We start from the raw sequence: 13517 nt of genomic DNA on the forward strand, positions 1-13517 counted from the left end.
CGTACCAATCAAAACCTAGAGACATATTTGAGATGCTTTGTTTCCGAAAATCAGGAGGAATGGTCATCTTATTTACCGTTAGCCGAGTTTGCCATTAATAATCGTCGTCAAGAATCCACCGATAAGTCACCATTTTTTGGTGCGTATGGTTTCCATCCTCAGTTTTGTACGTTTAGTGAGGGGGGGCCGTCTGGGATTCCAGAGGAGGAACGATTTGCGTCTTCACTTTCTTCAGTGTGGCAGAGTGTGCAAGAAAGTTTGAAGAGAATTGGTGGTAGATACAAACGTACGGCTGATAGGAAGCGCTCTGAAGGTCCGGACCTTGGGGTGAATGACTTGGTGTGGTTGTCTACCAGAAATATCAAGTTGAAGGTTCCCTCGTGGAAATTAGGTCCGAGATTTATTGGTCCTTATAGGGTAATTAAGATCATTAACCCGGTGGCTTTTCGTCTGGAGCTACCTCAGACTCTAAGGATCCATAATGTCTTCCACAGATCTCTGCTTAAGAGATATGTAGAACCTCCTGAACCATTGCCACTACCGCCTCCACCGGTGGTTGTTGATGGCAGTCTTGAGTTTCAGGTAGAAAAGATTGTTGATTCAAGATATGTTCGCCGCTCTCTTCAGTACCTGGTGCACTGGAAAGGTTATGGTTCCGAAGAGAGAATGTGGGTTCCAGCATCAGAGATAAAAGCGGACAGACTCATTCGGGCTTTTCATAGCTCCCATCCGGAGAGGCCTGGTCTTGAGGGTCCAGGGGCCCCTCGTAGAAAGGGGGGCACTGTCACGACTGTGACTGATCCAGACAGGTCTGGGAGGAGAAGGTCGCAGCGACTTGCTACTCGCGATAGCTTGTGAGTTTGCTCCGTGGTTCAGGGTATGTCATCTGGGTTTTGCCTTGTGAACCTTTTTGTCCTGACTGGGAGTCTGTAGGCATCCTTCTCAGGTGAGTCCTGTCTGCCACTCCCAGCTACTATATTAGTTTCAGTTTCACTTGCAGTCATTGCCAGATATAGTCCTTACTTCCAGTGCTACTCTGACCTTGGAAGGAGATCGTTTGATGGTGTTGCTGTGGAGCTCTTGTCCGGCGTGGACTGTCGTGTTTGGGATCGCCTTCTCTGCTCGTGACTGGATAAGTCTATCTCTGCTGTTGTTTGTTTGTTGCTGTCTTCCCTTGTTGTTTTCCTAGATGTGAGTGATGGTGACTAGCACTCCCATCGGCCTTTCCCCAGTCCAGTCTTGTTAGGGCGACTGAGGGTTTAGGCATCCTGCTCGCCGCACGGGTTCACACCCCGTCTAGGGTATCAGGGCAGACAGGTGCCAGCTTAGGGTTAGTCAGGGGTGGCCATTCTATTCCCATCCGTAGATAAGGGTCCCCCTTCCCCTCCGTCTGGTGCGACACGACTGCTGCTGGGATAGCGGTCGTGACACCTGCTGACTTTTCTCAGATGGGAATTCATTTAGCATTGCGACTTCCTCATCTTTCTGCTCCTGCTCCTCGACGGCTTGATCCATGACACGACGCAACACACGCTCCAGAAAGAAGGCGTAGGGTACGATGTCACTGATGGTGCCCTGGCTGCAACTGACCAGTTTGGTGATCTCATCAAATCGCCACAGAAGTCTGCATGCGTCGTGCATGAGCAGCCGGTGGAAAAAAAAAAAAGCTCCCTAGAAACTGTCCTGCCGCAGAGTTCGTACAGGTAGTCCTTAACGGCACGTTTCTGCTGGAGCAGCCTATCAAGCATATGCAAGGTGGAGTTCCAGCACTTCGGGTAGTCACAAATCAGACATCTGACGGGCAAGTGGTGTTGCCGCTGAACGTCAGCAAGGCGAGCCATGGCCATGTAAGATCTTCTAAAATGGCCAGAGATTTTCCTGGCCTGCCGCAAGACGTCCTGTATCCCGGGCAATGAATCGCTGCACGACTAAGTTCAGGACGTGTGCCATGCACGGCATGTGTGTCATTTTGCCCTATTTCAGCACGCTTAGCAGATTGGCACCGTTGTCACACACCACTTTACCAACTGTCAAATTGAGTGGAGTTAGCCACTGATCAGCCTGTGACTGCAGATTTGAAACAAGTGCAGGATCAGTGTGGCTCTTGGCTTCCAGGCAGAACAGCCGCAGCACAGCATGTCAACGTATCACCTGGCACATCGAATAGGTTCTGGGGAGCTGGGGGGGTGCAGCGGAAGAGTCGGTAGCAGTGAAAATGAGGAGTCAGCCGAGGAGGAGACGGAGGATGGAGTAGGAGGAGGAGAAGAAGAGGCAGGCCTGCATGCAATCCGTAGTGATAACACCAAATCCACACAGGTGCCACGGGTTGCATGCTTGACAGCCGTCAGAAGGTTCACCCAGTGGGCAGTAAAAGTTATGTACCTTCCCTGCCCGTGTTTGCTATACCATGTGACTTTGGTCAGATGTATCTTGGCACCGACATTGTGTGCCAGACATACATTCAATTGCCGCTGAACATGGCCATATAGCTCTTGGATGCCCTTCTGGGAGAAATATTTCCTTCTGGGGACCTTCCATTGCGATGTGCCAATGGCCACAAATTTTATAAAGGCCTCCGAGTCTACCAGTTTATATGGCAGTAGTTGGCGGGCTAGCAGTTCCGACAAGCCGGCAGTCAGCCGTTGGGCAAGAGGGCTATCCGGCGTCATCAACTTTTTACGTTCGAACATTTGTGCCACGGAAGCCTGCCTTTTGCCAGATGAACGTGACAACAGCATGGTGGAAGGTGGAGTAGAGGACAAATGGGAGGTTTCTGACGGTGTTGCTCCCACTGGGCTCTGTGATGGGAGGCCAGGTGCTTTCTTAAGGTGGTTGTCCCTAATGAGTGTTGGGCTTACCGCGGCATTAACAGCTGCAGCTGGTAACACTATTGTCAGCAGCTGACATGTAAAAAAAAAAGCCCACACTGCGGAGCCATGTGCCGGCGTCCTGGGAGCACCACATGTGACCATGCATGGTGGAAGGCTCGCTCCAGATGCATTTGCAGTCTGCTTTTTGCCTCCTGTGCGCTGCAAGTTCTGCCTGCTTCTCCTTCTCTTCCCCATCTGCTGCTCTGTCTCTCCCTGTGAATTCCCCTCCTCTTCCTCTCATGCGAGATCTCGGAGTAGGCAGCAACAGTGGTGACCATCCTCCTTGGGCTGATCTGGGTACTGTCGTCAGACTGCTGGGTGGCGGCCATTGCTACCTCATCTTTCTCTTCCGATGTCAAGAATGGCTGCGCATTGGTAAGGTCTGGGAATGGATGTGAAAATAATTCCTCTGACTCGAGTGAAGGGGCTATGGTGGTGGTGGTGGTGTCTTTGGGGTTGCAAGCAGCGAGTGAGGAGGGCGCTGATGCAGAGGATGAGGAGGGTGCAGAAGCGGAAGGCTGAGTGAGCCACTCAACCAATTCTGGTGCGTCCTTTGACGTAATCACACGCGCCTTCTCCAACTTCCAACTTAGGCTCCGGCCTGGTGCACCTACCTGACCCTTACCACCCGTGCGGAATGGCCTGCCTCCTCCTCTGCCTGTCATTTTCAAAATGACCCTGTGACAAAGACCCTATAAAATACCAGTATTTGTGGAAGCAGGTATATTGCAGGCCTCAGTTATAACTTACAACAACCCAAATGCAAAACCCAACTCCTCAGCCTACTACAAACTATACAAAAAAAGAGCAAGGATGTATCACGCTAAAAAAATCTCATTTTATTCAATTCAAATGACATCATCATTACAGGTAAGAGCGAAAAAAGGGACAAGACATGAAGACTGAGCCTGGAGGGCTCTGCAATGTGGAGAATCACATTTGGGGGTGAGGGTAACCATGAACAGCAGATCACACAAAATTATGCAGGAACTATAGACACAGGAGTAGTTGTGGATGCAATATGCTATTCCCTAATTAATAACAACTAACATCCTCTCAGTCTATGGGTCTCACAAATGGGTACTGTGGGGTATTGAAGGGACGGTGGAGTATTAGCATAAAGATGACAATATACAAAGTGACTAAAGCCACCCGTCCAACCCTACACAGGGTACCATGTTACCTACCCATATTGCTGCTGTAAACTGGTGACACGAATCCCCAAACGCAGAATTTCTGCACAAACTGTCGTAAACCGTCTCAGGGAAGCTCATCTGCATGCACTCCGTCCTCATCGGGGTCTGGACCTAAATGCAGTTCGTCGCCGTAACTGACTTGAGTGGGCAAATGCTCACATTCGATGGCGTCTGGCACATTGGAGAGGCGTTCTGTTCACTGATGAGTTCCTGTTTTCACTATTCACGGCAAATGGCAGACAGCGTGTGTGGTGTCATGTGGGTGAGCGGTTTGCTGACGTCAACGTTGTGGATCGAGTAACCCATGGTGTCGGTGGGGTTATGGTATGGGCAGGCGTATGTTATAGACAACGAACACAGGTGCATTTTATTGATGGTATTTTGAATGCACAGAGATACAGTGACGAGATCCTGAGGCCCATTGTTGTGCCATTCATCCACGACCTTCACCTCATGTTGCAGCATGATAATGCACGGCACTATATTACAAGTACCATATTACAAGTACCGCATACCAGCACCAGTCTCTGTTTAAAGGTGCCGCACGGCCATTAACAATGAAGGACTATGCAGTGCGGTGTTCATTATTACATGAAAGACAGCTGCGGCTAATTGGCCACATGTTTTTTTACCAGAGCATGGCTACAACTCTTCAGCAGCATGGCCACTCCGTGTGCCTGTACCCTAAGGCCGAGTTCACACGAACGTGTATGACCCGTGCCTGTCAAGCGGCCTGCAAATAGCGGGCCGCAATGCTCGATCGCCGGCCGTAGGTCAGCCGCATCGGATCGCGGACCCATTCACTTTAATGGGTCCGCGATCCGGCCGTTCCGCTAAAAGATAGGACTTGTTCTATCTTTTAGCGGAACGGAAGTACGGGACGTAACCCCACGGAGGCACTCCGTAGTGCTTCCGAGGGGTCCCGTCCCGTGCGGCCGTTCCGCGATTCCGGATTAGCGGACCCATTGAAGTGAATGGGTCCGCATCCGTGATGCGGAATTCACACGGAACTGTGGCCGTGTATTGCGGCCCGCGATTTGCGGGCCGCAATACGGCCACAGATCACACACGTTCGTGTGAACTTAGCCTAAGGCAGAGTGGCCTGGGTATACCTGATTTATAGTGATTTGTGACAAATTAATTGGGAATTTTTTGGCTAACTGCGGCAAAGTTGTCAAATTGAATGAGCGAATCGAATCCCTCAAAGTGGAATTTGATCCAAATTTCAGGATAAATTCGATTTGCCTAGAAGCCGAATTTCCTTGTGCTTTATGTCAGCGAATTGATTTAACCTGAAATATTATAAAAAACTAAAAATTCAAACTTACCTACTCCATTCGCTCGCGACGGCCTGGCAGCCTCAATCTTTCTTAAAGATCTTGCCTGAAATCCTGTGCGGTGCGAGAGTACATCATAACGCCAGCCGCCGTGATGACGTAATCTCGAGCCGCACGGGATTTCGGTTGAGATCTTCAAGCAAGATGGCGCCGGCCGGTCCGTCGCGAGCAAATGGAGGCGGTAAGTTTGATTTCATTTTTTTTATTGTTAATGTTGTTATGAATGTGGCATCTGAGGGGTGCAATTTTGTGAGATTTGGCGAATCAAACTTTTTAGAAATTCGCTCATCTCTAGTCATCACCAATAATAGTACATGCTGCGATGGTTATGGGGACATCAACCATGTGATTATATTGCTGTACCTGTTTATTAAATACAACGGGCATCATTTACAAAGCATGTACGCTGTGCAAAAGTCATACATTTTGTGACTTTTAAAATTTTTCTGCTGTTCTCTCAACATTTTTTGTGGAAAAACACAAGTAAGGCTACTTTCACACTTGCGGCAGTGTGATCCGGCGGGCAGTTGCGTCGTCGGAACTGCCCGCCGGTTCCGCCGATCTGCCGCTGACTGAAAGCATTTGTGAGACGGATCCGGATGCGGATCCGTCTCACAAATGCATTGCAAGGATGGATCCGTCTCTCCGCTTGTCATGCGGACAGACGGATCCGTCTTGTATCTTTTTTCACATTTTTACCGGTCTGCGCATGCGCAGGCCAGAAGGACGGATCCGGAATTCCGGTATTTTGAATGCCGGATCTGGCACGAATACATTCCTATGGGAAAAATTGCTTTCAGGCAAGTTTTTTTGGCCGGAGATAAAACCGTAGCATGCTACGGTTTTATCTTTTGCCTGATCAGTCAAAACGACTGAACTGAAGACATCCTGATGCAAACTAAACGGATTACTCTCCATTCAGAATGCATGGGGATATGCCTGATCAGTTCTTTTCCGGTATAGAGTCCCTGTGACGGAACTCTATGCCGGAAAAGAAAAACGCTAGTGTGAAAGTACCCTAAGTTGAACTTAACAGAACGGGGCAGAACAACCAAGGAGCAAGATGTATAAAATAAAAAATGTTAGAAAACTGGTGTAACTGTTAACTGACATCTATGCCAGCTCGTAGATTTTAGGTGATGTTTAATAGTAATATATTGTGTACTATTCTCTGTTTACTCATGGAGGATGTTTTCCTACTATTACATTTATACCCTACTTACAGGCAATAAATGTTAGGCCAGTGAAGGTCTGATCACTAGAATGAAAGTGATCACTACAGGTTGGGACCCATTTCCAGTCACTTGCCAGCTCCAGTTAGGGGATGTGGCATGAAGGGGTAACTAAGTATATGCACAGCTATTCCATAAATCTCCAAAGAAATTATGAAAACATACTCCCGTAGTGTTACATGTAATGCATAATCAATTATCACTACTCCATTCAATACTGCCTCCTCAATGGGGTCTCAGCTGTATAGCACCCAATTGGTGAGAAATTGTAATTTCACTGTAGGCTGCAAAGAACCAGTTAACTTTGTGTGTAAACTCTTACAAAAAACAATAACAAATAATTTAAAAGTGTTCACAAAGGGGGTCATTTATTAAGACTGATGTTTTACACCGGTCTAAATCAAACTCTGACTGGTGTCAGATGCACCACAATTATTAACAGGTGCATGCCCCGAAATAACTGTGGTACATCTGTGCAGGTCCATGTGCCATTATGGAAATATACACCAGCAAGGGAGCTAGTGTATGTTTCTGCTATAATCTATTCAAGTTTCCTGGTATAGATTAAATTATGGACAATTTGTGGTCCTCAATGCATGGACAACATCCATGCTCTTTCTGCAGACGGATGCAGACTTATTCAACTTCAATGGGTCCGTGATCCATCCGCGTCGCAAAAAAATAGAACATTCAAGTGAATGGGTCCGCATCTGTGATGCGGTGCACAAATGGCCGTGGCCTGTGTATTGCGGATCCACTGTTTGCAGGCCGCAATATGGGCCAGACCAGCACACGTTCGTGTGCATGAGCCCTAACACTGGGTTCAGACCTGAGCGTATTTGATATGCGCGTTTAACGCGCGTTTTTGTCACGCGTTTTTGTGCGCGTTTTTGTCCATAGTCAACGCGCGTATTACGTATTTGTGTGATTGACAGCAGTGTCCTATGGCCGCAAACGCGCAACAAAACGCCCCAAAGAAGCTCAAGAACTTGTTTATGCGTCGGGCGTTTTTCAGCGCGTTCGAACGCGCTGTAAAACGCGAAGATGTGAACCAGTCCCATAGGGAAGCATTGGTTTGCATCGGTTATGCGTTTTACAGCGCGTTCGAACGCGCTGTAAAACGCGCAAGTGTGAACTTAGGGTAAATGTGCTAGGCTGGCTTTAATCACATCTGCACTGCCCTATCCCATTTTTGGAGATGTGGAGAATAGGGCACTAAACCCCCAAAATGTCACAAAATTTTGTGTAAACACTATGGAGTGAATTTATCATGAGGGGAATATTTGAAGTCAGATTTGCTTGAGTCTGTGTTAGCGTACTTCATGCCACATTTATCAAATGTCATATGTTTGATAAATTTGTCTCATCCCTAAACCTGTCTTGAAAAGCTACTCCAGTTTTTTTTACTCCACCCTCCTCCTGGAGTGTGTTTGGGACTTTTTTTGCTGCTGTTTAAAGAAGTCTCAATAATAAATCTCAAAAGTGTGGCGTGCATTTGATTTCAGCCCCCTTTGAGCTCTGTCCTCATATTAACTCTCATAAGCTTTCCTAACCCTGCTGAATAAAAGCATCCCCACAGCATAATGCTGCCATCACCATGTTTCATAGTGGGGATAGTGTGTTCAGGGTGATGCAGTATTAGTTTTCCACCACACAAAGCATTTTTTGCATTTAGGCCAAAAAGTTCAACTTTGGTCTCCTCTGACCAGAGCACTTTCTTCCACATGTCCCCTTCATGGCTTGGGGCAAACTGCAATTGGGACGTCTTATGGTTTGTTTTGAAAAATGACTTTACTCTTGCCACTCTTCCATAAAGGCTACATTTGTGGACTACACGACTAATTGTTGTCCTGTCAACAGATTCTCCCACCTGAGCTGTGGATCTTTGCAGATCCTCCTGAGGGACCATAAGTCTCTTGGTTGCTTCTCTAATTAGTGCTCTCCTTGCCTGGGCTGTCAGTTTAGGTGGATGGTCATGTCTTGGTAGGTTTGCAGTTGTGCCTTACTTCTCCCATTTTCAGATGGATTAAACAGTGCTCCATGAGATGTTCAGCGCTTGGGATATTTTCTTTATAACCTAACTCTGCTTTACACTTCTCCTACTTTATCCCTGACCTGTCTGGTGTGTTTCTTGTTTTTTTATTATGCTATTTGATCACTAATGTCCACTAACAAACCTCTGAGGCCTTTACAGAACAGCTGTAGTTAAACTAAGAATACATTTCACACGGGTGGACTCGATTTACTAATTAGGTGACTTCTGAAGGCAATTGGTCACACTGGATTTTATTTAGAGGTATCAGAGTACAGTGGGCTGAATACAAATGCATGCACACTTTTTTTTATTAATTAAACATTTTCAAAACCATGTATCATTTTCCTTTCTCTTCACACATACTTGCTATTTTTTGTTGGTCTATCACATAAAATACACTTAAGATTGTGTGTGTAACATGAAAAAATTTGGAAATGTGGGGTATGAATACTTTTTTAAGTCATTTTAGACATTTTGTTCTCAGGATTAAGGTGCAAAGTTCTAAATACCTTGTTCCAATAGTTGTTTGAAGAATTGTACATATTCCAGACACAAAGAATATGGTGCACATCAGCTGGCTTTTCACTGCATTGTCATGCTTCACACATAGAGGCTCTGCTAGAATCAAGGGAATGGCAATAATTCCTCCAAAAGCCAAAATATAATGCTGTAAAGATTGAGAAAACAGACATTTTGAAAGAAGCTGCAAAACACAATGAATGGAATTAGTTTTGGACGAGTCTGCTTGCGCATACCTTGAACCAAGTTTATGAAATGCTCCATGGTGTCTGTTAAATTTGGCTCATCTATAAACCTAACACTTTTGTCTAGAAACACTACTTCAGTTTTCCTACGCCACTCCCCTACTGGAGTAGTAAAACTGCAGTGGTAAATGAATTAAAGCGACCCTCCAGTTCAAGACAAAAAATCTCAAATTAACTGGGGAACAAACATTTACCTGGTTCCCTCCTTTTCATCTTTTTAGCTTCAGATCCGCTAAATTCCCAGGCTCCTCAGTCTTCTCAGGCTCAGTCTTCTGACTGACACAAATCTGGTCTGCAGTCTCAAACTATTTATTTAGTGATTTCTCATAATACAATTTCTCCCCAGTGGTAGTCTCCAACTGTTCAGTCAGTGCTTTTTCATAAAGGAAAGCTAATTTGTAAACTGCTGTATGGGTACATTTTAGGGCTCAGAAGGGAAGGAACGGCATTTGGCTTTTGAAGGTCAGATTTTTCTGGAATGGATCTCAGGTTCCATGTCACATTTGCAGTTCCCCTGAGGGTATAGCCACATGGAGCAGTCGTGCTGCAGTCAAGAACTGTGGGACCAAGTAGCCTGCAGCTTCTTTTCATTTAAATAATGAAGACCGCATTGTATAGTTGGTTTTCATTGTCAATGGGCTCAAAGCACCATCAATACCGTGTGGCTATTAACAATGAAGACCAACTATACAGTGCGGTCTTCATTAGTTAAATGTAAGGAAGATGCGTTGGCTAATTGGCCATGTGGTTCTTGACTGCAGCACAAGGGCAACCTGACTAAATCATGGCTGCTGCGAGTGGCCTTACCCTGAGGGCCCCCCATAATTAAAATTTTAAACGTAGCTGGGGAAATGAGGCTGTCTGCTGCTTCCACCACACTCCTATAATATGCACCTCTCACAGTTGCTCTTTGTACAAATTGGTGGCCAGTCCAAAGTCTACTGTAAATGCTGCAGTCAGTCAATTCATAATCTAGTGTAAACGATGCAATGTCAGTCAGTCTAGTGTAAATGCTGCAGTCAGTCAGGATTCCGTGTAAGTAGGGTGGCACAGTGTGGCACTTCTTTGTGGGAGAAGTAGGGGCAGGGGAATTGAAAGTTGCATGACTAACACAGGCAATGCAGAGATATGACATTATTTGTCAGCCCCTCTGTGTGTGAAGGGGAGACATGATGTGGTTGCACTATGTGAGATGTGTAGGGTAACAGTAAGGCTGGGTTCACACGAGCGTGTCCGGATTAGTTCCGGATGCGTCCCGGTGTGTTGCGGCAAACCCGCGCGAGTAGGAATGCAATTGCAGTCAGTTTTGACTGCGATTGCGTTCCGTTGTTCAGTTTTTATCGTGCGTGTGCAATGTGTTTTGCACGCGCGTGATAAAAAACCGACTGTGGTACCCAGACCCGAACTTCTTCACAGAAGTTCAGGTTTGGGTTCGGTGTTGTGTAGATGTTATTATTTTCCCTTATAACATGGTTATAAGGGAAAATAATAGCATTCTGAAAACAGAATGCATAGTAAGTGATCAGTTGAGGGTTAAAAAAAATAAAAAAAATTAACTCACCTTCTCCGTTTGTTCGCGTAAGTCCCGGTCTCTTCTTTACTTCTCAAAAGATGAACTATGGGCTAAAGGACCTTTGATGACGTAAGATCACATGCTCCAATCACATGGTCCATCACCGCGGTGATGGACCATGTGATTGGAGCATGTGATCTTACGTCATCAAAGGTCCTTTAGCCCATAGTTCATCTTTTTAAAGAACTAAAGACCGGGAGAACTACGCGAACAAGAGGACAAGGTGAGTTAATTTTTTTTATTTTTTAACCCTCAATTGACCTTCTACTAAGCATTCTGTATTCAGAATGCTATTATTTTCCCTTATAACCATGTTATAAGGGAAAATAATACAGTGTATAGACAGTCACCTAGCAACCGTGCGTGAAAATCGCACCGCATCCGCACTTGCTTGCGGATGCATGCGATTTTCACGCAACCCCATTCACTTCTATGGGGCCTGCGTTGCGTGAAAAACGCAGAATATAGAGCATGCTGCGATTTTCACGCAACGCATAAGTGATGCGTGAAAATCATCGCTCATCTGAACAGCCCCATTGAAATGAATAGGTCCAGATTCAGTGCGGGTGCAATGCGTTCACCTACCGCATTGCACCCGCGCGGAAATCTCGCCCGTGTGAACGCAGCCTAAGGCTCCTTTCACATGAGTGAGTTTTCCGCACGGGTGCAATGCGTGACGTGAACGCATAGCACCGTCACTGAATCCTGACCCATTCATTTCAATGGGTCTGTGTACATGAGCGTTTATTTTCACGCATCAGTTCTGCGTTGCGTGAAAAACGCAGCATGTTCTATATTCTGCGTTTTTCACGCAGCCCTGGCCCCATAGAAGTGAATGGGGCTTCAGTGAAAAACTCATTGCATCCGGAAGCAAGTGCGGGTGCAATGCATGTTTCACTGATGATTGCTAGGAGATGTTGTTTTGTAAACTTTATTATTTATTATTATTAACCTTTTTATCACACGCGTGGTAAAACGCATCAAAACGCATTGCACTCACGTGGAAAAAAACTGAACAACTGAATGCAATTGCAGACAAAACTGACTGAACTTGCTTGCAAAATGGTACGCGCTTCACTGAACGCACCCTGAACGGACCTAATCCGTTACGCTTGTGTGAAAAGGGCCCAACGGGCATGAGGAAACACATCCTACCAGGAGCTCTGCAGGGGGCAAAGGGAAGGCTCCCCTAGGAGTTAAGTGGGGGGTCGGGGGGGGGGGGGGGCAGTGGCATTAGAGGCACTTAACAACAGCATAAGAGACCTTCATGCAGGCTTTTCTGGTTGTTTGAGGGGATGGGCTGCTGCACATTTCCCACCTCTTTCCATTTACTCTTACTTTCCAGCAGCACAATTCCACAGGGCTCACTTTCTGTGCCACTCCAGTGCCAGCAGGAGACAGCATGGGTTTATAGTGCTGCCACCTACTGGCCACAGTAATTTTCGCTCCTCTAAACAGGGAAGGTAAATACACGTTTTAGGGCCCACGTTGAGCCTCTCCTCATCAATTCCCTGTACAGCTCTAGGAGTGAGTGGACTGCAGGTACAGCAATGGCTCTCTCCTCATTCAGTATTAGTTCAGCCTGCACTTGCATCTGCATGTTTTGCAGGGGCATCAATTCACAGATCTGGTGGAGGACCATTCTTCATAGTGATAAAGACCCTGGGGTGCCAGCCACGGGTGGCCTCCCTTTACTCAGGCCCAGACTGTTAGTAACATCCAAGCTCCTGCCCTGATTGAGCAAGCACAGCAACTTTACCCACTCGATCATTGCACCATATATATATACAGCGCAGTGCCGCAACTCCTTGCTTGCTGTGCCATACATGTACAATGAGGGTCAGGAAGGGGTTAAAAAATGTAGAGCTTTTTCAAGGGTACCACCCCACCTCAAACTCTTGTGGCTATTGACTGCCATGGGTGGGTGTGGCTTGGCTGTATGTGGGTCTGTTCGGGTGGACACTAATGTAAGTAGAATTTTCAATGTGGTCTAAAAAAGTGAAATATAACATAGTTGGGTAATGCCTGCTATTTATTTTTCTACTCTGTGTTGGTTTCAGCAAAACAACGATCAGCAACTAAAGCTTTAAAACTTAATCTTATGGGACTCTCACCACCGGCTTAGGCCTTGTTCACATTTCTGTTTTTCACTGACGTGTGCTGTACGCATTTTCCGCGAACAGCACACGCACCCATTGATTTAAGTGTCTGTTCACATTTCAGTATTTTTTTACTGACAGTGGGTCAGTAAAATAATCATGAGGACATGCACTACTTTCATCTGTGATGCGGACCAAGGATGTCCATTGAAGTCTATAGGTGCGTGAAAATCACTGACACATGTCCGTGTTGTGTCCGTGTTGCGTCCGTTTTACTGAAGACTAATAGGAGATTCTTTGGAAATTAATTTTCAGCTGATCCACGTCAGTGAATTACGGATGACACACGGATGTTAAAAACGGACACACGGACCACAAAGGATCCTTCACGGACAGCTTCACAGACGAAAC

The 13517-nt window shown here is 46.3% G+C and overlaps 1 protein-coding gene across 2 annotated transcripts in view; it reads right to left on the reverse strand.

The window, feature by feature from the left end:
* Nucleotides 1-13517, reverse strand: part of LOC120979732 (solute carrier family 23 member 1-like) — a 652539-nt gene that overhangs the window by 540903 nt on the left and 98119 nt on the right. For both annotated transcript variants that reach the window (XM_040408688.1, XM_040408682.1), the window contains exon 3: nt 9180-9337. In XM_040408688.1, the coding sequence (XP_040264622.1) occupies nt 9180-9337 (158 nt within the window). The remainder of the gene's footprint in view (nt 1-9179; nt 9338-13517) is intronic.

Source organism: Bufo bufo, chromosome 1 (genome assembly GCF_905171765.1).
Source record: "Bufo bufo chromosome 1, aBufBuf1.1, whole genome shotgun sequence".
NCBI classification, from domain to species: domain Eukaryota; kingdom Metazoa; phylum Chordata; class Amphibia; order Anura; family Bufonidae; genus Bufo; species Bufo bufo.